The sequence below is a fragment of the Phycodurus eques genome, chromosome 18 (assembly GCF_024500275.1).
Source record: "Phycodurus eques isolate BA_2022a chromosome 18, UOR_Pequ_1.1, whole genome shotgun sequence".
Classification (NCBI taxonomy): Eukaryota; Metazoa; Chordata; class Actinopteri; order Syngnathiformes; family Syngnathidae; genus Phycodurus; species Phycodurus eques.
Window position 1 is genome coordinate 8042943 of NC_084542.1, and position 26554 is coordinate 8069496.

Consider the following 26554-nt stretch of genomic DNA (forward strand, 5'->3'; position numbering starts at 1 on the left):
AACTGTCACGCTGGTGCTAACAAAGTCAACTCGAATTAAACATCTTCGTGTCTTTCATCTTTTTGTGAACATGTACTTACATTCCAACGCTAAATGGATGCTAACAAATGTTAACAAATGCTACTGGGGCACGGTAGCGCTTCATAAATTTGATGTACAGGAATTCCTCATTTATCGCAGGCGTTCCAGACAAACCCCGCAGTAGACAAACTCCACCAAGTAGTGGCCCAATATTTATATTTAAAGCTGCATGCATATACTGTAATAGCAACATATATGTTGCGGCTGTGTAAATCCTCCCTCTATCCAAACCACCTGTTTCAGATTACAAGTGATTCCAACTAGCGATGGTAGCCTATATTCAATTAGCTAATGATGTTTACGTTACCGTAGACATGCAGTTGTCTAACTTAAGGCAGTTGTGCTTGGCAATAGCCACATTTCATTTTAGCTTCTTGTATTAAGTGTGAAATGATCCGAAAATTTGTACATTGTCTTTTATGCACTCTTTGATTTGCTCCTGGCTCACGCTTGTTGCTACGTGTGTTTGCAGTAGCAGTAGCAGTCAGTGTGGAAAAATAATCACCTCAAAATCCTGCGATATATGATATCATCTGCTATATAAGTACGAGAAAAAAATTCAGCGATGCACTAAACCTGCCAAAAGTGAACTGTGATATAATGAGTGGATGACTGCAATATAATTTTGTTTCAAGTTAATGCTAATGCTAACCAACTGTCACCTCTTGATGGCACTAATTAAATCGACTTAAACTTCCTGTCCACTTAGTTTTCCATGTTGTTATGAATGTGCTTACATTACTGTGATAAATGGATGCTAATGAATGCTAAGAAATGCTAGTTACTATGTAAAGTCATACATTCCCACCCTGGGATCTGTGTCATGAGAGCTCATCAGGCAGCCACAGGAAATGATCCAATTTCACTTAATTAGTCATAAAATGTGTATTTATTGATTAGAAATGTGTCTTTGTTCGTCATTATTTCAGTATTCGTTTATACGAAGCCTAACAAAAGGATTTGTGACATGCCCATGAGATTTTTAGAATGTAAAATTGGTACCTTGGCTCAATAAATGTTGAGAAACGCTGCAGTAGACCATCTCCAGTATATGATTTAATGCGAAGTCAGCATGTTCTCTATCTGGAAGTCTTTGTGGACATTATATATTGGCCAAGGTGAGCGGCGGTCGGCCCAGCGAGCCTGGAGGGATCTTTTGTAATATTGTAATACGCTGGCACGCTTTGCTTAATCCCGTCCTGCTGACGGCTAATCCAAATGGAGCGCAGAATAGCCTTGAAGCCAATAGCCTCCCAGGAGCTGCCGCACCCCTTCCCACCCCACCCACCACCATATCGCCTGCCCTCCGCGCATTAAAACCAGCTTCCATTACCACATTTTCCACTCGTTGACTGCCACCGTCCTTCTCTGCCTTTGCTCCACTTCTGATCCTGAATCTCGCAACATCCCAACCGTTTTACACTGAGTTCCGAATTATTACTCAAATAATATGGATTCATGGTCTTTCCATTCATTTCCATGGGAAAAGATGAGCTTGAGGCACGGTGGCCGACTGCTTAGAGCGTCTGCCTCACAGTTTGCATGTTCTCCCTGTGCCTGCGTGGGTTTTCTCCGGGCACTCCGGTTTTCTCCCACATCCCAAAAACATGCATGGTAGGTTAATTGACGACTCTAAAATTGCCCGTAGGTGTGAATGTGAGTGTGAATGGTTGTTTGTTTAAATGTGCCCTGCGATTGGCTGGCAACTAGTTCAGGGTGTACCCCGCCTCCTGCCCGGAGATAGCTGGAATTAGGCTCCAGCACACCCGCGACCCTTGTGAGGAGAAGTGGCTCAGAAAATGGATGGATGGATGGAAGATGAGCTTGAGTTACAAGTTTTGTCACGGAAGGTAATTAAACTCGCACCACTGTACTGGATGAATATGATTAATAGAAAGATGTTTTCTGTTGTCATTGGATCAGGTTGTTAAGAGGACAAAAGGGAGTTTTAATTGAATAATGATGTGATGTGTGCTAATATACTTTTTGCTGCTAACGAGCAACCCACGGCCTGAAGAGCAGATTTATATAAAAAAAAAAAAAAAAAAGTGATCAATAACTGCTGCTCAAGCCGGGAAGTAGTTACGTTGTAGCTCTGTCTCCAGTTGCCGTGTGGCCCGGGGAGGAATAACAACACAGACGTGAGAGAGGGTAATGTTTTTTTTTTATGATTCCGGCATCGAGGGAATCAATTTTGGAAACTTTGTGTGCTGTGAGCGACTCGTTAGAGCGCAATGGAATTTTTTTAGGCAGAAAAAGGAGAAGGTGACAGGGGATGCAACATCCATTTATAGCGCCAGATCGTTAGCGCACCGTCACACGTTCCGGGAGGACGATGTGTGAAATGGAGGCCGTGATGCTCGACTAGACGACTGAACCTTTTTTGATTGGTCACACTGTTTCTGTCACATGCTAATTTGGTCCTGTCCCATATTCTTCTTGAGACAGCCAGTGCCTAAAAACTTGTAGTCTGCAGATTGTTTGCTCCGATATGGATTTCCACTCTATAGAAAAAAGTATTGGGTCACTTCCAGCCATTTTTAAAGGGAAAAGAAAACGATCACAAAAAAAACATCATGGGCTGGAAACTACCTTACCTATTGAAAGAAATTGAGATTAATAATTGTTACTAGAATTACGGTGGAACCTCCAAAGTGGAACACAATCTGTTCTGTGACGCTGGTTGACTCCAAAGTTGTTCTAATTTCAAAACGCATTTTCCCATAGGAAATAATGGGAAGGGATTTGATTTGTTCTATGTCCAAACAACCTTCCTTGAGTCATTCACTGCAAGTCGAGTTCCCCATATTGCTAGCTGTTTTACAGCACTTTGACAGATTTTTCAAGACCCACAGAATATTCAATATAGCAGCAAAAAAGGTTTTTCTTCCTCTTTTTGTTCGTCAATAATAAGTAGCAACGCATGTCCAATAATTTCCAACACTTGAAGCACAATCATGTTACCGTATAAGAACAGTGCATGGTACATAAAAAAGAGAGGCACTACTGATAAGTGTCCCACCATAAAGCAGATGTCTTTAATGGAAACATTTAAAAATGCTACACAATATAAAAAGGACGGAAAGAAATAACTGACGTCATTTGGCTCTTTTAACAGTCGTGGTGTGCAGTTGTGTTAAACGCCTCGTTAAGACCCTCGACCGAAGAATCTGTGTAAGTTAAAATAAATGAATAAAACAATTATTTGTCTTGAAGTAATTATTTTTTTTCCTGTTTTGACATGGCAATGTTTGCTTTTTTGGAAAAAGATGCAACATATACTCTTTATATTTTCCATTGTAAAGGGGAGTTTACCATCATAATTATTGTAAAAATCAGGGCCTGACCAATTAATCGGCTTGCCAAAATAATCGGCCGATATTAGCCCTTTTCAAATTTGATTTTTTTCCATTTTCCACATTGCAAAATGAAAAAGATAATGGCATCCAAACAAACAATAAATAATCTGCAAAATTGTAAAGTTAAACAGATATTAATGAACAAAATATTGCAAACAGTCAAATTTTCTGCCTGTAATTCATGTCTTTATTGTGGTGTTAGTGTCCATAAGTATTTTATCCATTATATATTTTTTAAATTAATCGACTTATTAATCGGTTATCAGAATTTTATCTTGCCAAATATCAAAATCTGCCTCAAAAAATCCGTAATGGTCGAGCCCTACTAATAATTGCTTTTTTCAAAAGAAGAAAATGATTTTCTACATTCACACTTCAGTATTAAAATTATTTTGATTTCAACAAATACAAGTCCATTGTTGTTGTTGTGGTTTTTAGAAAAACTATTTTTTTTCACAAAACATTTTCATTCTATCTGTTAGGTTTTCAATGTCATTGTTTCAATAAATAACCCTTACTTGTTCATCTTTGCATGTTAATTTCAGTACTTGTTTTGAAATTTTTTTTGAATTGAGAGTGAAATAATAGTCCATAAACCGAACTTGAGGTAGAAGGTTAAATGAATTGAGATTTTAGGTTTTTCCCTAATCACGTGTGGCACTACTCCTTCCCGCATCTTCATCATCCCTCTTGCTCATCCTTAGCGCTACGTTTTCCTCTTCCCCTTCACCGTGCTCTTTTCCTCCACTTTCCTCCTCCGCATCTTCTCTCGTCATCCTCTCGCCCATGCTCCCTATTCCTGTCCAACCTCCATCCTCTTCTTCATCCTCTCCCTTCCTGACTTCCTCTCTGGCTCAGAGAAGTGAGGATAAGGAGCGATGTTTTCGGGGGGGGGAGTTTATGTGCTGCTGCGAACGAGCAGGGGCATCCTCTTAAATGATCGCCATTCAGGGTGCTGCTGTCTAAGTGGGAAAAAATCTGGGCCGCCTTTGCACTTGTTTCCCTGCTCGGATAATTGCTGGCCTTTATGTCAAATTAAATGGTGCGCTGTCTCGTTGAGACTGAGCGAAGGACTCTCGTGCCACACTCCCTCAATGTTTAAGTGCTCCACAAAAAGTGGCAGCCAGGTAAGTAAGTGTACTGTTAGCTCAGGTAGCCTCAGTGGACACATGGTGGACTAGATTAACTTTGACTGCGCTTCATTTTCTCACTAAAATAGAGCATTTTAAACATTAAAGTGGGGAAACTATGCGAAAATATAATAATTTAAGAAGTTGGTCAATACTTTTTCATGAGACTGTATGCTTACACCCCGAAAATGCATCTTCCTTTCAGGTAGTCCACTGGCGTGGTCGCTCTAGAGTGCCTCGTTGTTGGCTGTGAGTGCCTGCATGTCTCACAGAGAAGGCGGAAGACGTGCAGAGAAGGGCTTTGGGCTGGCGTGGCCACTTTGGAGCGCCTCGTCACGGCGTGGAAAAGCCCTGCCACGACCTAGTGGGCATATTTTTGATTGGGTAGACAAAAGAAAGATGCTAAACAAAGTAGCACCCATTTTTCCAGGTTGTAGTACTGGTATTTAGTTGATTGAGTGGGACCTGGTTTCAGTGCAATCAGCGAACTCGCCCGCAGCGTTTAAAGGTGGAGAGGGAGATTACTTTTTCACCATTTTCAAGCCTCATTTTATACATTTGGTGACTGCGTTGTTGTTGTTTTTTTAATCATTACAATTTGGCAGGCTTGGTAATAACACTTCTGTGTGGGTCAAATTTACAAGACATTTTCACTTTACAGAGATTTTAAATGTGGCTTTCTTTTTTTTTTGTAAGTTGACGGTTACTCTTCTGTGTCATCATTTGTTTGATTTTCAAAGTAAAACACAGGCTGGTATTTGGGGTGTGCGTGTGTAAATTATAAATAGCGCTGCAGTTTGAGGTCAAAGTGGGCAGAGCTTGGCAGCCTCGGTGAGTATGAACATTGTTAGCATTCACACTCCAAAAACATCATCAACACTGTCGCTTGCTGCTTTGCACAACATTTACTGGTGAACTAAGGTGTGTGCGTGCGGGCACACGCCAGATGGTGCGTGACGACTGTTCCGCTCCCAGCGGCGCAGCTGTCCGAGCCAATACAGCCCAGCCGCACACCTCTTCATCACGTTAAATAAACACCACAACACACACAGGCAGATACATCCGCCACCTGGAGTGGTCCTCAGCGAGCAGCCGCTGTCTGTGTTGCTTACCTGACATGCACAGAAACACACATGCACACACACACTCACATGCCAGTAGTGTCCCTCCCTCATCATCCAGGTGTGTGTTTGTGTGAGTAAGCGTGCGTGTGTTTGTGTGTGTGCGTGTGTGTGTGTTTCAACACAGATGTTACTCGGTTCTGTGTTGTTGTCTCACTGCATCGTGTGTGTGTGTGTGTGTGAGCGCGCGCATGTGTGTATGTGTGTGAGCGCGCGCATGTGTGTATGTGTGTGTGCGCGCATCTGCATTTGTGTGTACGAAGGCTATTATGCTAAATGAAAATGAATAAAATAAGGAAAACTAAAATAGAAAAAACATTTTAATTAATGAAATTAAAAATGAGTGCATTTAAAAAAAAAAAAAAAAAAAAAAAAAAAAAGGGTAAGCAAATGACATTTTCTGTTTACAAAACTAAATAACACAAACTGTGATTTTAGCGAAAATGTTCCTCATTTTTCCATCTTTGTCAATTAATTTTATACATAAGCTTTTTTGGTTAATTGGCTTAACTCATTCACTGTTTGTATTTGTCAAAAGGAATACAAACGTTTGCTGCCACCGAAGTACATTATGTATTATTCGTCAAGTCCGTTTATCAGGCGTGGTCTCGCCCAGCTTATCTGTGAAATTCTGGTTTGTAAGCCACTTTAATGACTGACAGATCCCTGAAGATGGCGCCATTGCACGCTTTGGATTTGAGATCAGCACAGCTTTTGAGTTGAAGATAAAGATTAGGTGATGAAGCTTGGATTGTCACGTCGATAATGAGAGAAAGCAATGCCAAAACGTAAGTCGGAGAAGTTTAGGCACCTGGCACTCCAAAAGAGTACGTATACATATATCGTACAAACAGAGTATGTGTCATGGTCGGTTGGAGAAAGTGTGTGAGGACGCAGTTTATGGAGTGGAACGCGAATACCGTGTCAAAAAACCACTGACATTCAACTCTGGTGCAATATGGTGAGTCAGCATTGCTCGCAGTGTGTTTCTTAGTTGTATATCTGCAAACAAATAATTATGTTGCCATCAAAAGCCCTTTGTCATTCTTGTTTTTGTAGTTTTGTATCACAAAAGCAAAAAAAAGTTACCTGTTCTGCTTGACATTTCTTTTCACAAAAAGATCCTTTTCCCTGCTTTCTGGTCAGAAACCGGCATGTTTCGTGAAACCAACCCATTGACTACTGCTTACTAATGAACGGAAGGAGGTAGAAACAAGCATTTTTATGTGGTGAAAGAAGAGAGTCTCCTCTTTCTTCTGGTACGTTTGCTGCTTATATTGTCTCAGAACAGAATATTCTGTGGGTCTTGAAGGATCAGTCAAAATGCTCTAAAACATCTACCAATACGGCCAACTCTGCTTTGAACACAGCCGCCGGTTAATGAGTTGCAGCTTACATAAGCGATGACGATTTTTAGGACATCCCAGCACTCGTGCAGATGCGGGAAAAAGCCGTAGAAGAATTTCTTTGACTGACTCTGTCACAGATCAAAGCAAGCAAGTGTCTTCTAGTGGAAGCAGGTGTGGAATAACAGCCACAAATCTGAAAGTCTGCTTGAGAATTTGGCGGCAAGGGAAGGAAAGCTAGACCAGCTCATTCTTTTTTTTTAGTTTTTCTTTACAATGATGGACAGAAGGCTGTGTAAGTAAAGCATATAAAATCAAAGCACATATGTTTCTCGTCAAGGGCATTCTTGGGGTTACATTTGATGTTCGTGTGTGTTCTGAATATTGTGATGTTGACCCCGGCACACTATCTGCATCTCAATTTAGAAGCGCTGTTATGCACGGCACTTATGTATGCTTCAACTTCTGTGGACTGTTTATACAGTACCTGTATTTGATTGGTGGATTTGTTGTTATTAAGGCAATACATTTGTTTTACTTTGGTATCTTCAGTTTAGTTTTTATGACACAATACTTATTTGTGAACTTTTTTAATCTCACACCTGACAAATACCCCATATAAAAAGAAGTCCTAAAGGAAAAAAACAAACAAGAACGAAGCATTAAAAACAAAAAAAAACTCATGAGAGCTAGCAACAATAGTCAAATGAAATCAAAACTCACGAATTAAAAAAATCGCTAACTATTATAACCTGGGTCGCTTGGGCATGTGTGTGGTGTGTGTGCAGATGATTCTATAAGCCTGCAAACTTAAGCACTGATGTGAAATTTATACAAATGTCAGTAAGGGACAGCTAATGTTTGTGTGTGTGTCTGTGTGTGTTCGTGAGTGTTCAGCCACCTCATTGTTGAACCTTAATTTTGATTCTTGTTTTAATGTCTGTCTCTGTGTGTGTGTGTGTGTGTGTGTGTGTGTGTGTGTGTGTGTGTGTGTGCGTGTGCGTGTGCGTGTGTGTGCGTGTTTCAGGGAAGCTTTCCAAATTAGGACGCACCCTCCAATCACCAGCTGTTTACCTCAGATAGCTACACACATACACATTCAGACACACGTGCGCACACACACACCATCACCAATATTTGAATGACACTGAAGTGTTGCTATTGTTGTGTGTGTGTAATTGGGTAAGTGTGTGTGTGCATGTGCATGCCTGCATGTGCGTGTGTATGAATGGGAAAGTTGGTGCACACACTTTTACTTTTGTCAGAGTAACAACCCCCAAATCCCCTTTGCGCACACACGCACACTGCAGTGCTCTGACTGGTGTGGACAGGTTGAGTGTGAACAAAGCGCTGAGGTTGTGAGTAGAAGGTCACCTTCCCTCTCGCCGCAAGACTACAGGGGAGCAAATGGACAGGCGTACTGGAATGTCAAACAATGAAGAATTTTGCTTCTTCTTGACACAAACACAAATGAGTGAATTGAGCCATTTTTTTATATTTTTTTGTCAAGGCATTTTTTAAATGTTTTATTTTTTTATTTTTTTTTTAAATACATTCTTGAAGGGCTGCCGTGCACTGCTCCCACGAACAACATGGCTGCGAACAGAGAGGAGCTTGTTTACAAAAGCAGTTACTGTTGACAACTTGAGTCGCAATATTAAGCGACCTTTGCTGAAATAAGTGACTAGCGACTTTGATTCCTGAGCGGGATCATTTTGACGTCGTTTTGCCTGTGGCAAGAACGAAGCCTGCTGGAAGGCAATCGCGGCGCGCTGAACATTTGACAGCTCGTTTTATGATGTTAAATTGTTGAACATTTCAAGTGTTAATTTATTAAGGATGGCGTTTACATAAGCAAAAATTCAAAAGATTGGGGTCACCAGAAATGAACATATTTCTTAAAGAAAAGCTCTGTTTTTTTTCAATGAATCAATTAATTTATCAATTACATTAATCTGTAATTCAGGGAAATGATTTAATTTCAGTTAATTGGTTTTAACATTGTTACTAAAAATAATGTATCTTTCTTCAACTATATTTGCCAGCGTTGTGTAGTGACAGGCAAAATAATGAAATGCTCTTCCAAGAGAGAGGTTAATTTAGTAAATTCTGCTGTGTATACACTTTTTGTGACATTTACGTTTGGTGGTGTGCCATGAGATTTTTTTTTTTGCAATGTAAAACATGTGGCTTGACGCAATAAAGGTTGGGTAACACTGTTTTAACACCGTGTTTAAAAAAAATACAATAAAAAAACAGGACATTTGTAAGTGACTTCAAACTTTTTAACTTCTTGTCTTTGTCCCGTTAGAGGTCACCACAGCGCGTCATCTCCTGCATCCTCCCCTCGAACACCAACTGCCCTCATGTCTTCCCTCACTAGATCCATCAACCTTCCCTTTGGTCTTCCTCGAGCTGTCTTGCCTGGCAACTCCATCCTCATCACCCTTCTACCACTTCAATATACTCACGGTCTCTCCTCTGGACGTGTCCAAACCATCGAAGTCTGCTCTCTCTGTTTTGGAAACTTTGTTTGACCTTAGCTGTCCCTCTGATGAGCTCATTTAAAATGTTATCCAACCTGGTCACTCCGAGAGAGAACCTCAGCATCTTCATTTCTACCACCTCCAGCTCTGTTCCTGTTGTCTCTTCAGTGCCACTGTCTCTAATCCATACATCATGGCTGGCCTGACCACTGTCTTATAAATTGTGCCCTTCATCTTAGAGACTCTTCTGTCACATAACACACCTGACACCTTCCTCCACCCGTTCCAACCTGCTGGGATAACATAACCATTGTGATAAACGAGTGATTTCTGTAATACCAACTTCAATGATGCAGTGTTTGGTAACTCAAACAAGATGACTTTTAAAAAAAAAAAAAAAAAAAAAAAAAAAAAAAAAATTTTTTTTTAAAGAAATGTAGTTATTTTGCACGTGATGGCGATGAGAGGCTGACAGCGATGATATACAGTATACAACAGTGCCTTTTAATTGCTTTTTCTAAAAGCGAAAGGGTAAATAAATACATTTAAAAACTTAATTTGTGTGAAAAAAACTGGGAGATTGTCTTTAAAGGCCGAACGCACCTTTTCCAAGATGGTGTGATTGACGGCGGCTTGGGATAGACGTGAGGAGGCGGGGGACAGGAAAGGAAACAAGCGACTCTTTGTCAGCCCGACATTCAGCTTCAAGGCATCGCTAGACGAGCGCTGAATCACAGATGAAGTGTGCGCGTGTGTGCGGCTCTGATGAATGATTTAAGATACCTTCGTCGATGCGCTCGTCGTCGTGGCAACCAGCACAAAAGGAGAAACTGTCGCAGCCAGGTGTGCCAAGGCCATTGTTCAATCCCCGTCGGGCCGAACGGGAGGTTTTTGTGGTTAAGCGGTAACCATGGAAACGCTGCCCAAAGTATACTTTAAAAAAAAAAAAAATGATGTTCAAAGATGCCAGTTTGAATCCACCTCGGATCCAGATTATCACCAATGTAAATGTATGTGAGATTAGGGTTAGAGTTCAACAAGGGATAGGGTTTCGATTTAAAAGTAGGTTTTCGAGCAAGGGCTACGGTTTTAAATTAGGGTTAAGGTTTCAAGTTAGGGTTCAAATCCAAATTTAGGGTTTCAAACCAGGGTTAGGATTTAAAATTAGGGTTTCAATCGAGCATTTCATAGTAGGATTTTAAAACAGTTTGTTTCAAAGTAGGGTTTCAAACCTGGTCTATGCTGTGAAACAAAGAATGGTGTTTCAAGACAGGTTTATGGTTTCAAGCCTGGCTTGGAGTTCAACTAAGGGATATGGTTTAAAAGTAGGGTTTCAAGCCAGGGTTAGGGTTTCCAGTTATAGGGATAAAGATTCAAATTACGGTTTAAATCCAAAATTTGTCTTTCAAACCAGGATTAGGGTTCAAAATTAGGGTTTCACTCAAGAATTAGTGTGTCAAAGTAGGGTTTTTAAAATTGGAATTGGTCTTTCAAAGTCGGCCTTCAAGCCTGGGTTTGAGGTTAATACTAGGGTTTGCGTTTAAAATTAGTATTTCAAGACAAGGTTGGGATTTCAAATGCGGATTACGGCCGCCGGGATCTTGATTTACTGCGCGTGCGCAGATGTACAGCACCTGATCCCATGGATCACGGTAATCTCCGCGGAACGAGGCGTCCGATGGCCGTGTCCGAGAAGCTTCATGGCGGACTGCGACCGCAGCAGATGAATTGGATAAACATTTTGCAAGATTCGTTCAACACATCGTGGCAGATGATTGACAAGAGCTACCCAATTGCGATCGGGACGTAACCAAGGGGCTGTAGATTTAGTAATAGATTTATCTGTAGTTTTCCAATAATCAAATGGGATTTTGCATTGGTTAGAAAATGACATTTCTTTATTTCGGATTAGTACACGGAGTAACGATTTGGTTGTATTTGCTAGTCATTCGTTACTGTCATTGCGAAAAGGAATGAGAATTTCGAGGGCGAGTCCGAGCCCTCGTGTCAACATTGAAGATAGTTTATCATCTTCAATCAACCTGACGTTTTCTTAAACGTCAGACATTTTAACATCTTAACTATTGTACACTTGAACATCAGAATGCTTTGTTAAATTAGAATAATTTTGTGAAAATATACAGTAGGATATATCACCAAATTTGTATTTTCTCTACACCTCCTACTGACCAATTAATTGAAATCAACTTTTTGAAGCATGAGTTCGTTCCTTCCTTGTTTTCATGTGAGTGCAAAGACCTAATATGCACACACACAAACAAACACACGCACACACACTGGCCTCATGTTCTTCAAACAGAACGATACACAGGCCTTTGCACTGGAGGGAAGCTCGGCAGCCATAATAAGAAGCCAGGGGAGGAATACATTTTTTCCCTCTCCCTAAATGTGTTACGATGTTTGTTTACATTTGAATAATGACTTTTAAGGGAGGGGGGGGGGGGGGGGGGGGGTAAATTAGCAGTTTTATAACCACTAGAAGAGTTCAATGTAGCACCTGGCTTCATAAGATTGACACCTCATCGGTCATGACTTCTGTCTCTGATTGGTTATTTTCCCTCAGGCGTTAGAGGTACAAGATGGAGACGGAGAAAAAAAAATTTTTTTCCTTTCCATTTTACTAATGTACTACTGTCAGGTTAAAACTGACAGTTTTGACAACTATGACGTCTTTTTTTTTTTTTTTTTTTTTTTATATATAACTGAAAACTTCCCTTTAATCGCACAACTGTTTGTTTGCATTTGAATAAGGAGAAGCTACTCAAAAGCTTCTTGGTCGATTGCTCAGGACATTTAAGCCATAAGAACAAAGGACACAGACAGCACAGCGTAGGATGTACAAACAATTAACAGTTTACAGATAAACCTAAACAAAACAGGGCATTGATCCAAGTCAGTAGAGTCAACGCAAATCATTTTTAAAAACATACATGGGCAGCGGCCGGTTTCAGTACAAATTGCAAAAAAAAAAAAAAAATCATTTTTCCAATTTTGAAAGGAGGATAGACATTGTGACCGTCAACCTGTTCTCACATTTGAAGACTGAATCATGTGACGTTTTGTTTACATTTTAATCATGACTTTTAATCATGTAACTTTCTTATACAGTGATGTCTTGAGATATGAGTGTAATTTGTTCCGTGACTACAGTTGTAACTTAAAACACTCATATCTCAAATCCTCTTTTTCCATTGAGATCATCCATTGCAGCCTTGTAATATGGATTTGAATTCGGAAAATTAGTTAGGATTTCAAATGAGGGGTCCAAATGTGGATTAAGGTTTCAAGTTTGTAATGGTTCAGTGAGTGATGGCAAATGTTGAAGCCTTGGCGGAAGTCTTTTCTCGTCTGTCACCTCTGAGAATGTGTTGTGCTTTCGTTTACCTTTTTTTAATTGTGCCGCCAGCTCGTTGCCGTGCAAAGTGTCTCATTAATGCCAAATGAGCAAATAAATGATTGGAGTTAATTGCAGTTTTTGATTAAAAGAAGCTCTGGCCTCAGCTCATTAAAGCTCAACATTCATTCAAAGCTTTCTCACAATGACGACAGCTTCAAATGTTTTTTCTTCTTCTGTCATTGAGGTTTTGCCTGCGAAAGACAGAAGACTGACGTGCCTTCATCTCCTGCTGCTCTGACCTCATTTGAATAATTCAATGCATGATAATAATAATCATGACCGTATAGTTGCGCTGACACGTCGCTTCTCTTTGGCTCTCGTCTCTGTCAGCAGTCTGACACCAAAGCAATCGATCCTTAAGAGTTACGTACTACAGATACAGTGGGTACGGAAAGTATTCAGACCCCCTGAAATTTTCAATCTTTTTTTATATTGCAGCCATTTGCTAAAATCATTGAAGTTCATTTTTTTCACATTAATGTATACACAGCACCCCAAATTGACAGAAAAAAACGAAATTGTTGAAATTTTTGCAGATTTATTAAAAAAGAAAAACTGAAATATCACACAGCCATAAGTATTCAGACCCTCTGCTCAGTATTTCGTACAACCCCAATTCCAATGAAGTTGGGACGTTGTGTTTAGCATAAATAAAAACAGAATACAATGATTTGCAAATCATGTTCAACCTATATTTAATTGAATACACTACAAAGACAAAATATTTAATGTTCAAACTGATCAACTTTATTGTTTTTAGCAAATAATCAGTAACTAGAATTTTATGGTTGCAACACGTTCCAAGCTGGGTCAGGGTCATGTTTACCACTGTGTTACATCACCTTTTCTTTTAACAACATTCGATCAACGTTTGGGAACTGAGGACACTAATTGTTGAAGCGTTGTAGGTGGAATTCTTTCCCATTCTTGCTTGACGTACAGCTTCAGCTGCTCAACATTCCGGGGTCTCTGTTGTCGTATTTTACGCATCATTATGCGCCACACATTTTCAATGGGAGACGGGGGCATTCAACTTTCTCAGTCTTTTTTGCCACCTGTCCCAGCTTTTTTTGGAATGTGTGCCATAAAATTCTGGGTTTATGATTATTTGCGAAAAACAATAAAGTTTATCAGTTTGAACATTAAATGTCTTGTCTTTGTAGTGTATTCAATTAAATATAGGTTAAATATGATTTGCAAATCATTGTATTCTGTTTTTATTTGTTTAACACAACGTCCCAACTTCAGTCCCAACTTCCCCAATTGGGGTTGTAGAAGCCCCCTTTTGAGCAAATACAGCCATGAGTCTTTTTGGGAATGAAGTTTTTCACACCTGGATTTGGGGATCCTCTGCCATTTCTCCTCGCAGATCCTCTCCAGTTCTGTCAGGTTGGTTGGTGAACGTTGGTGGGCAGCCATTTTCAGGTCTTTCCAGAGATGCTCAATTGGGTTTAAGTCAGGGCTCTGGCTGGGCCATTCAAAAACAGTCACGGAGTGGTTCTGAAGCCACTCCTTTGGTATTTTAGCTGTGTGCTTAGGGTCATTGTCTTTTTTTGAAGGTGAACCTTCAGCCCAGTCTGAGGTTCTGAGCACTCTGCAGAAGCTTTCCGTCCAGGATATCCCTGTACTTGGCCGCATTCGTCTTTTCTTCGATTACAACCAGTCTCCCTGTCCCTGCAGCTGAAAAACAGCCCCACAGCATCATGCTGCCACCACCGTGCTTCACTGTTGGGACTGTATTGGACAGGTGATGAGCAGTGCCTGCTTTTCTCCACACATGCCACTTAGAATTAAGGCCAAAAAGTTCTATCTTGGTCTCATCAGACCAGAGAATCTTATTTCTCAGCATCTTGGAGTCCTTCAGGTGTTTTCTTTAGAAAACTCCATGCGGCTTTCTTGCGATGAGGAGAGGCTTATGTCAGGCCACTCTGCCATAAATCCCCGACTGGTGGAGGGCTGCAGTGCTAGTTGACTTTCTAGAACTTTCTCCAATCTCCTGACTGTATCTCTGGGGCTCAGCCACAATGATATTTGGGTTCTTCTTTACCTGTCTCACCAAGGCTCTTCTCCCCCAATTGCTCAGTTTGGCCAGACGGCCAGCTCTAGGAAGGCTTCTGATCGTCCCAAACGTCTTCCATTTCAGGATTATGGAGGCCATTATGGGGTGCGGTGTGTACATTAATGAGGGAAAAAATGAACTTAAATGGCTGCAATATAACAGAGAGTGAAAAATTTAAGGGGGTCTGAAAACTTTCCATACCCACTGTACATCTGGTACCATTCCGTTGTTTGGTTTTATTTGTTTGAATGAGTATATGTCCAGTTTGCTAGAGGATTCATTTTCACATCAAAATGAAAAAAGTCAGATTGGAAAGCACTGAAAACGTCATTTCGAATCACTTTTTTTTTTTTTCCATTTGTAATTGCAATCCAATACATTAACATTACCATTTGGAGCACTGGGATTTTGTTGGCATAATTTGCCCACCAAGTGGCACTACTGTCCCCGATTCAAAGAGTGAAGCTCCAGTTCATACTTTTTATTTTTTCTACAAAGGATGCCTTGGCACTAAAATAAGTGTGTGTGTCACTATTGATGCATGATAAGGGTGCGTATAAAGGGAAAGTTTACAATTTGTCACCAGATGGCGTTACTTTTTCCCCATTAAAAGCATGCAGCAACATTTCACACCATTTACTGTTGTCAAACGTTACATCATAGGAGTGTTCTCATTTGTATACAAACACAAGTTGAACACGCACGCACGACTGAAACGTTCTCTCACACTACTAAAACACTCACGAACAATACTGAAACTCTCACACTTGCACACTACTGCAAGGTTCTTGCTCGCAAATGAAACACTCACAGATGCTATTAAAACACTCTCCCAGACCACTGAAACGCTCACATGCAGTACTGAACCCATTGTCAGACTACTGAAACACTCATACAGACTACTGGAACAAAAAACAGTGACTATGTAACCCTTTTTTGGCTTGAGTCGTTAGGGATAAAGGAGGGTTAAAGGCCTTATCCCAAGATTCCCCTCATTTGCATACAAACATAACTGCATGTGTGCGTGTGTTCTGCCAGTCCTGCAGGCAACCTAGCAACACGTCATGCCCCCAGCTGACATTATTTGTCCACGCGTGTTAATGTCGAGATGTGCGTCTCATCTCATCTTGTGTGCCAGTGAGTGTGTGTGCGAGTGTGCATGTGTGTGAGGTGTTGATAAACGCCTGCTTGGCACTGACGATGTTGCCCTGTAGGCAGCTTTTTCTCAACACAATGAGACAACAGAACACTCTGCAGTTTTGTGTGTGTGTGTGTGTGTGTGTCCGCGTTGTCTCAGTGTGTGTGGGTGTGAGTCTGCATCTATAAGTGTGGATAATCAGACAGGTGATTCTTCTGATGCAGCAGACCATGTCACTCTTGGAGAGATTATGTTTTCACTGCATATTGTTGTCTGCGCGCGCGTGTTTGTGTGTGTGTTGTCATATTTGCAATTCTCCATGCCCAGCATCTGTGCTGAGACGCTGCTTCACACTGAAATATTGCTTCATTCATCACCCAGCTGAACACACACACACACACGCGCTGTCAAAACTCCTGTGTGTGTGTGTGCGCGCGTGCATGTGTACATATATGTGTGTGTGTGTGTGTACTTGCAGTCTATAAAATGTCTGCTTCCGTGTGCATTTAACAATGTTCATGTGATCAATTGGACATGAATCACACAACCATATAAGATTGATTGCGTGCGTGCGTCTAAGTGTGAGAGACTTTAACAAAAAATAATAATAACCTTTATTTATCGAGGTAAGGCAATTGAGAACCGATACTCATCTGCAATGCTGACCTGGCTGGAGACAGCCGAGTAAAACAAAGCAAAATAAAAGCAAAAACAAATACATTGACAACAAAATGTACAGTGGAATATCGCTACAGCTGGAACGAGGAATGCGGGTGGTGGTATGCATGGTGAGCAGAGGTAGGGTGGGGTTGTGGCAATCAGTGTTTTATTGATAAACATGGAGATGAACATACTTGAAGCTACAGAGAGTGTATAGACTTGCACAAAAGCGCGCGCGCACACAAACATGCGCGCACACCCCTTTTTTTTTTTTTTTTTTTTAAATTATATATATATATTTTTTTAAGTTTGACTTGACAGCCAGCATGTGGACGAGCACTCCGGACACCAACAATTCCCGAAGGTCCACTTCCATTCTTGGAAATGTCAAAACAATGAGGGGAATATTGCCCTAAAAGGAACTCAATGCTGTAAACATGTTTGGCCAATGTACTGTAAATACGTCCAAACAAAAACATGTTTTGGTCTCATCATGCCCAAACAAAGATATGGGATGACACCTGAGAGGCCAGTCTCATCACATCCAGTAATACCTCATGTGCCAACCTCATGTTAGTGGTTCGCAGATTCATTTATTATTATTATTATTTTTTTTTTGACGTGACAATGTCCCAGTGCGACTCCACCTCCACCGAAATAAGAAGTGTCACCTCCTTTCCTTTCATTTTCACCTCCATTTTCTCATCGTTCCTCTGCTGACAGATTTGCTTCCTTCGCCTCCTTCTTGTTCTTTTTTAGTTCATTTCACATGCTTTCTTCTACTTGTTTGACTCCACGATTTCCTCCGTCTACTGCTCTACATATTTCACTTTCCCTGCCTCCCGTATTGTTCATCTCACACCTACAAACTATTTGCATCTTTAACCAATTTCAATGTACAATTTAGTCAACATAAATTTTTTTTTTTAAAAATCAGTTAAGAAACGTTTAGAAATGTAGTCTTCAATGTGTTTTCATGAACGGCAATCACCTTTGAACATATTCAACGAGCTAGTTTGTGGCTCGTAACATCAGAGAATTGAACATTCAATTGAGTCAACATCAAAGACGACTTAGTGTCCTCAACAAACCAAACGTAGGAGCGTTTATAAACTTAAAAGAAACTTTTGAGTCTTTACTGTATGCATTTTGTCAGCATCAAAGACTATTTTGAGTTTTCAATTAAGTTAATGTGGTCTTGTATACATAAAAAAAAACGATGAAGGTATCAACCTTGTTAGATAATGAATCTTTGTCACTGCTTTAAACATCACAAGCAATATTTTGTCACACTTGAGCGACTATCGTCATACTTTGTACTATTGGGGGTTGCAAAGGTGCCGAGCAAGGTACCCACCCACCTCCTGACTGAAAGTTATGCGCTCGAGATAACAGACGGTAACTCCCCCACACTTTGTGGAAACAGAGAGACCCAGACAAAGGAAGACCGATTCTGTAAGATGACCAGATCCTTCTGGTGAGATGCTTGCTGAATGATCTCCACTGCAGTGAAATCTCCTGTCACTATTTGCTTAATACAAAATTGAACTTATTTCTTGGCCTGGTCATTGAGTGTATCCGGTCTCGTTTGAGTTGACAAGATAAAGCCCTGTAATCGTAAAAAACGGGATGCGGTGGTATCGGAATACAAGATTTTATTGCCGTAGTCTGACATAGAGCAAATTTGTCTTGTAGTCTGATCCACGCATTAGCTGTTGTCTGTCTAAGACGTGTTGTCTGCCTCACACCGCCGACATGTTTTTTTTTTTAATTTTTTTTTTTATTTTTTTTTTTTAAATAACTTCATTGGCCGTCAGATATTTACAGTACTACATCAAAAGACACACGACAAGGCTAAAAAAAAACTAGCTTTTGGATTCAAATATACTGTGCACGATGGCGAAGCGGAGTCTATGTCTTTTGCGCAGCCGATCAATGACGTCATTGATCGGATCGGCGAATTATGACATTCAAGCCGATCAGCATAAAATGCTAATTATCGGTCGATACCGATCAGTGTAAAGTCTAATAACCGCTAGAGTTCAATGTAGCATTCGGCTTCAATAAGCTTGACACCTCATCGGTCATGACTTCTGACTCTGATTTGTTATTTTTCCTCAGGTGTGGTTATTTCTTAAAAATCAAGTTAGAGGTACAGATGGAGCTGGAGAGAAATGATTTTTTTCCTTTCCATTTTACTAATGTATTATTATCAGGCTTACACTGAGAGTTTTGACAAATATGATGTTTGTTTTTTTTTTTTTAACTGCAAACTTCCCTTTAATCGCACAAGTGTGTGTTTGCATTTGAATAATGAGAAGCTACTCTAAAGCTTATTGTTCGGTTACTCAGAACATTTAAGCCATAAGAACAAAGGACACAGACAGCACAGCGTAGGAGGTACAAACAATTAGCAATTTCCAGATGAACCTAGAAAAAGCAGGACATTTATCCCAGTCACTAGAGTCAAAGGAAAACTTAAAAACAAATTTTAAAAAATAAATAAATAAATAAATAAATCTAATGCATAGGCAACAGCCAGTTTCAGTATAAATTCCCCAAAAATAAAAGCCAATAAATCATTTTTCCAATTTTGAGAGGAGGGTAGACGCCGTGACTGTCAACCATTTTGTCACTTTTGAAGAATAAATCACGTGACGTTTTGTTTATATTTGAATCATGACCTTTAATCATCTTTCTTATCCTGTGGTGCCTTGAGATATGAGTGTCATTTGTTCTGTGACTACACTTATAACTTAAAACACTCGTATCGCAAATCTTTTCCCATTGAAATGATCTGTTCCAGCCTTGTAATATGGATTTTAATGAGGAAAATTAGCACTCCACACAGTCTACTTTATAAAAACATACAGTAATGATCTAATTAAAAGACATTAAACCATTTTTGTCCCGCTTTCTCCATCAGTGGAGTGCTGCTCCTTCTGGTCTGCCCACGTTGGCCACCTGGGGGCAGTATAAGAGGGACAGATGGATATACTGTTGATTGAGATGTCGCAACTCCTCCCATATCATCAGTACATCACTAATATTAGTCATTCTTTGCAGAGGATAAAGATATCATTACACTTTTAACAATACTACTCGGCGGTCTGCTATTTTAACAGTATTCTTATTACTTTATTTTTAAAACAGAAGAATAAATAGATTCAACGCTGCTTTATTTTTTTTTTAGAATAACTTTTCATGCAATTGCAACAATATTAATGTAAAATAAATAAAAACAATGATTGACAGAAAAATAAATATCTTTAACAAATCACTATTATAATGTCAAACATTATACAATAAATGATTTATTCCAAAGAAACAGTGGTGTAGAACTGCTGCAAGACAAGGCAGCGATGGTTCATCTTTTGCTGCCTGGTCTTCCGGCAGGACTTGTGGTGGGAGGCAGTCGAAAATGGTGCATTAAGCTAGCGGACTTAAAAGCTCAGCTTTGTGGTTGTTTTTGTGCCTCTTAATTTTGTTGACGCACTTGGCGTCCGATCGCCGTTTTCCCGTCACGTTGCCGCTTGCTGGGCGTCCATTTTGACAGGCGTCACCTGACATGCTCATTAAGCCCCCAATCCCCTCCAAAGGGAAAAGGACGTCGACGTCACGTGAAGGGAAAGCTGTGTCTTGCCGATGAGTGGCATCCGGTTGCCGTTGAAAAGCCATTTGGCGTGTCGACGGGAGTTAAATATGGCCGACCCCCTAACGAGCGGCGGAGCGGTCCGGTGACGGGATTGGCATGCCGTCACTGTGTGCAAATATGAACACAGTTACTCATCGTTCTGCACATCGTCTTCCCCCTCGCCCCTCCTCCACTTGACAAGTGAATCTCGTGTTAATTCTCTCCTTCGCATTCTCATCCTTCTTCTGCCAAATCTCCTCATGTTCCTCGTGTCCTCATGATCTCATCTTTCTCATGTCCTCCGATTCTCATCTTCCTTTTTCTCCTCTTCCTCAGCTCCTCCTCTTCTCTGTGCCCTCACGTTCCCCATCATCCTTGTCCTCCTTTTCCTTATGGTCTCATCTTCCTCACATCCTCCTATTCTTCAGATCGTCCTCAACCTTCTCACATCTTCATCTTCCATGTGCCCTGTTCCTCGTGTTCCAATTTTCCTCACATCCTCGTCATCCTCATGTCCTCCTCATGCTCATTTATTCCTTCTTTTGTCAGCATGTGTTCGTCTTCCTCTTACCATGTCCTCCTATTCCTCATGTCCCAAATGTCCTTATTGTGCTTGTGTCCTCATGTTCTCATCCCCCATATCTCCTCATCTTCCTTGTGTCCTCTTCTCCCTCATGTCCTCCTCTTCCTCATGTCCTCATCCTTCTCACATCTTCATCTTATCTGTGTCCTCTTCCTCATGTTCTCATTTTCCTCACATTCTCATCTCTTGTCTTGCTTGTGTACTCATCTTCCTCATGTCCTCTTCCTCGTTGGATAAAGTCCTCATCCCTGGTTTCTCCTCATCTGCTTTTTTCCACCCCCTCAAGTCTGTCCTTACCACTGATTTCCTGTCTCTCCATTCCGAACATGACGCATGAAGAGTGCGCGCGCGCACACACACACACACACACACACACACACACACACACACACACACACACACACACACAGAACACACTGAGGGAGTATGGAAGCTTGTTCATATCAGCTTCAGCATCAGTCATCTGTCAGCACAAATGGTGTCTGTACATCTGTGACTGCCATTGTGTACGTGGGTTCTCTCTCTGCACACACACACACACACACGCTTGTGTTGCAGGTCGGCCTTTATCTCCCGATCTCTGCTCTGTGCTGGAGCTGCTGCATAAATCAAGTGCGGCAAAAGTGGAGATGGCGGCACAGAGGTGCATTATGGGATGCGATAGGAGAAAATATGTGTGTACAACACTCTACTGCATCTCTCTCTCTGTCTCGCTCTCTCTACATATATGTATATATATTTTTTTCACACAACACAGAGAGAGAGAAACTTTCTTAGCAAGAACCGGAGTGCCCGGAGAAAACCCACCCAGGCACGGGGGAGAACATGCAAACTCCACACAGGCGGGGCCGGGATTTGAACCCCGCTCCTCTGAACTGTGAGGCAGATGTGCTAACCAGTCGTCCACCGTGCCGGCTTACATAAAATATATTTATTCATTTTCTAACTAATCCTTGATCCATTCATTTTCTATATACACTCGAACCTTGATTTAACGGACTAATGGGGGGGGGCTGTGGAGGGTGGTTGTCCATTAAATCAGATTGTCTGTTAAATTGGAGCACTTTTTTATAGCCTAAAAACACCAGTACAGTACAAAATTATTTTGTTCTTTATTTCGTGGACTAAAAACATCCTTAAAAAAAAAAGCTTACAAATGTTTGAAAGGTTTTCAAGTTTATACAAACTTACCTCACTGGTGCATGAAAGGGGGGATTTGGAGTTCCAACTGGACACTATTTTATGTCCATTAAATCCAAAGTCCGTTTAATCAGGGTCTGTTATATTGAGGTTCCACTGTGTAGGGTTTCTCTCCATTAGCGTTGCAGGTGAGCTGGAATCGATCACTACCCAAGCTGACTTCGGGCGAGAGGTGGGGTGAACCCTGGACTGGTCGCCAGCCAATAGCGGGGCAATTTGTATCAACCTATTTTCTTTAAGGAACTGGCGATATGAGCATGGTCATTGAACAAAAGGAACTCTTATCTCAAGGCATCACTGTACAGTGTGTGCCATCCTTTTGCCACCTGTGCCACAGTGTCAAGTTTATTGCAACTTTACCTTCAGACTTGTTGTGACCTCCTCCACCTTTTTCTCATCCAATCAAAAACTAATTGCTGCTTAATGATCTCCTGATAGTCTTATTTCACGGCCGGGCGCTCACGCTGCACAAGCTCCCACTTCCTGTCGGGCTCAAGGACACTTCAGCAGGTCGTCGGGACTTTAAACGTGACGCACATAAGCGCGCATACTAGAAAGGCCACCAGTGAGCCAGACAGCTGCTTTTGTTTGAAAATGTCAGCCATCCATCAATTGCATATAGGTAAAGGCCAGTGTGCGTTATAGTAGAAGAAGCGTGCTGACCCAGCAGCGGCAGCGGCCTCCACTTTCACATTATTGTCTGCTGTATTTTAATGAGCTGGCTGCTCATTTATTATTCCTGTTCTGCAGTGTGAACACACGTGTGTCACTTTCGGAGAAATTATGTGTGTGGATGTGTCGGTGGGAGACATTTGTAAAGATAAACTCACGTACAGTTCTAGAGTTTTCAAATGTTTTTGCGTGTGTGCGCAGGTGCAGCACGTTACACTATGACGCCAACCTTCCTCCGACTTCCATCGTCATCACCTTCCACAACGAGGCTCGCTCCACGCTGCTGCGCACTGTCAGGAGGTACACACGCAACACACTTGTGCATACCTGTGTGTGTGCAACAGGGCTTTGTACCACGTGTATCGTGGACTCTCTATGGTGTGTGTGCGTGTAGGTGTGTGTGTGTGGGTAATTTTTTTCCCTCTTTGTTATATTGTAGCCATTTGTTAAAATCATTTAAGTAATTTGTTTCCCTCATTAATGTACACACAGCACCCCATATTGACAGGGGAAAAAAACGCAATTGTTGAAATTTCTACTGATTTATTAAAAACGAAAAACTGAAATATCACACAGCCATAAGTATTCAGACCCTTTGCTGTGACACTCATATTTAACTCGGATGCTCTCCATTTCTCCTGATCATCCTTGAGATGGTTCTACACCTTCATTGGAGTCCAGCTGTGTTTGATTATACTGATTGGACTTGATGAGGAAAGCCACACACCTGTCTATATAATACCTTAAGCTCACAGTGCATATCAGAGCAAATGAGAATCACAAGGTCAAAGGAACTGCCTGAAGAGCTCAGAGACAGAATTGTGGCAGATGTGGCCAAGGTTACAAAAAAAAATTCTGCTGCACATAAGGTTCCTAAGAGCACAGTGGCCTCCATAATCCTGAAATGGAAGGCGTTTGGGACGACCAGAAGCCTTCCTAGAGCTGGCCATCCGGCCAAACTGAGCAATCGGGGGAGAAGAGCCAGGTAAAGAGGTAAAGAAGAACCCAAATATCACTGTGGCTCAGCTCCAGAGAGGCAGTCGGTTCTAGAAAGTCAAGCATCACTGCAGCCCTCCACCAGTCGGGGCTTTATGGCAGAGTGGCCGACGAAAGCCTCTCCTCATCGCAAGACACATGAAAGCCCGCATGGAGTTTGCTAAAAAACAAGGACCTGAAGGACTCCAAGATGGTGAGAAATAAGATTCTCTGGTCTGATGAGACCAGGATCGAACTTTTTGGCCTTAATTCTAAGCGGTATGTGTGGAGAAAAGCAGGCACTGCTCATCACCTGTCCAATACAGTCCCAACAGTGAAGCACGGTGGTGGCAGCATCATGCTGTGGGGGTGTTTTTCAGCTGCAGGGACAGGACTACTGCTTGCAATCGAAGGAAAGATGAATGCGGCAAAGCACAGGGATATCCTGGATGAAAACCTTCTTCAGAGTGCTCAGGACCTAAGACCTTGCTGAAGGTTCACCTTCCAACAAGACGATGACCCTGAGCACACAGCTAAAATACCGAAAGAGTGGCTTCAGAACAACTCCGTGACTGTTTTTGAATGGCCCAGCCAGAGCCCTGACTTAAAACCCAATTGAGCATCTCTGGAAAGACCTGAAAATGGCTGCCCACCAACGTTCACCATCCAACCTGACAGAATTGGAGAGGGTCTGCGAGGAGGGATGGCAGAGGATCCCCAAATCCAGGTGTGAAAAAGTCCTGATTGCATTAGCTCAAAAGGGTGCTTCTACTAAATACTGAGCAAAGGGTCTGAATACTTATGGCTGTGTAATGTTTTTCTTTTTTTTTTGTATATACACAGTATACAGTGGAACCTTGGTTTTCGTATGCCTTTTTCGTATGCCTTAGTTTTCATACGATTAGTTGTTTGATGACTGTTTTGCATCTATTTGTCTTCTAAATTTTGTCCCAGTTTTTGTTCATCTGCTCCGTTGGCGCACCAAAAAATTAATAAAATAAAACGTGATTCGGCCGTTCTTTTCCCATGATGGATATGCGTTCATCCAAAGCATTGGCAGATTTACTACATGTTAGGGCAATAACAGCGTAACATCCCGTCCTAAGTCAGACCTTCAAAATAAATGCACGTAGCATAACACGATTTCTGCACACTTTCTTGGGCCACATGGTGGCTTATTTAACATATATATATATATATATATATATATATATATATACATTCGATAAACAAGCACAATATTGGTTCGTGCAACTGCTAAATATATAAATAATATAATAAATATCATCCGAATGACGACTTGTATCTTGATTAAAAACTTAAGTTGGGTCACTTGTATCTCAAGGCACCACTACATATACTTGTTCCAGTTTTTGTTTTGTGGTGTGAGATTTTGACATGTAAAATATGTTCCTTAGTATGTTCCTCACTAAGTGAGTATGCAAGCAAAGACCAGAGAGTCCATCTGGCAAACTGGACTACATCACTTTCAAGTCCTCGGCTGGCGTTGATCTCGACGTCACATTTCTAACGCGTCACAAGCGGAGCACTGACCTTCTGAGAAGACAAAATAGTCACTTTCAAGTTGAGTTTATTTTAGAGAACAAGCATGGAACACGATGCTAATCTCATCACTCGGCTTCTCCCGTGATGCCTCCGTCTGCTCTGATGAGACGATCAATTGTCAGATTGCAGCTTGATTAAATATCGACAAGGAGACCCCGCAGCCCCGCTCCTTCAAGTAGGAGAGAAAGACCATGTCTTATATTAAAGCAGGATGCCAACGTGCACGAGGAATCAAAGGCAGTGAGCGTCCGCACCCCTCGAGCAGCAACGTGAAGCTTTATCCTGTTAAATTGAAAGAGACAAGGCACATTTTATCTTTTTCTTTCAGCCCAGCGTTACTAAATGACTAAATTAAAGCATTAGACACATGCAACAAAAATGCAATAAGAGCACTTCAACTTCTCAAAGTTACAAAACAAAAAACGACTTTTCTTTGCCGATCTTAATTTAAAAGAAATTGCGAGCGCATGATGCTTACGTGCATTAACTGTCTATACTGTACTGTACAGACGTTTTTATGTGCATATACTGCTCTGCCGTAACTGTACATATACTTATAAAATATAATAAAGATTTAAAAGGCAATTAAATAAATAGCAATTTACCGAAATAAAAATGTCATTCACTAATTAAGATTTAATAATAATAATAATAATAAATATAGAGATTAACCGATACCAGTGTGGGTGCTGACACTGTACATGTGTGAATGAATGAATGAATGAAGTAGTTTATTTGAAAGAGCAAATACAAAATTAAATAAAGAAAAATAAATGTAAAAAGACTGGGGCTGCAGCGATTGAATAGTTTAGAAAAAAATTAATTGAATAATCAAGTGTTTGGATAAAGTATATTTTTTGCTTGATTAAAAAGAAATGATGTGTACAAAAGGGAAAATAAGGCCTTTCACTTCATAATGAATGACAAACTGTTTTTCTTTTTTAGATAATATAATACAGTAGGTTCATGGGTGTGCGTTCATGAGCTTAGACCAGACCAACTAAACTAAAATGAAGACACCCTGAGAGGAAACACAAATAACACAAAGAAGCAATAGCACACGAATAAGCAAGGGTTTCTGCAAATGACGGGGGATAGGTAGAAAAAGAACATCTGTGAAAAGGCG

At 40.9% G+C, this 26554-nt stretch overlaps 1 protein-coding gene across 1 annotated transcript in view; it reads left to right on the forward strand.

Moving 5' to 3' along the window:
• The window catches only part of galnt14 (UDP-N-acetyl-alpha-D-galactosamine:polypeptide N-acetylgalactosaminyltransferase 14 (GalNAc-T14)), a 74964-nt gene that overhangs the window by 23785 nt on the left and 24625 nt on the right, over positions 1–26554 (forward strand). The window contains exon 3 of the mRNA XM_061704432.1: positions 23089–23187. Within this exon, the coding sequence (XP_061560416.1) occupies positions 23089–23187 (99 nt within the window). The remainder of the gene's footprint in view (positions 1–23088; positions 23188–26554) is intronic.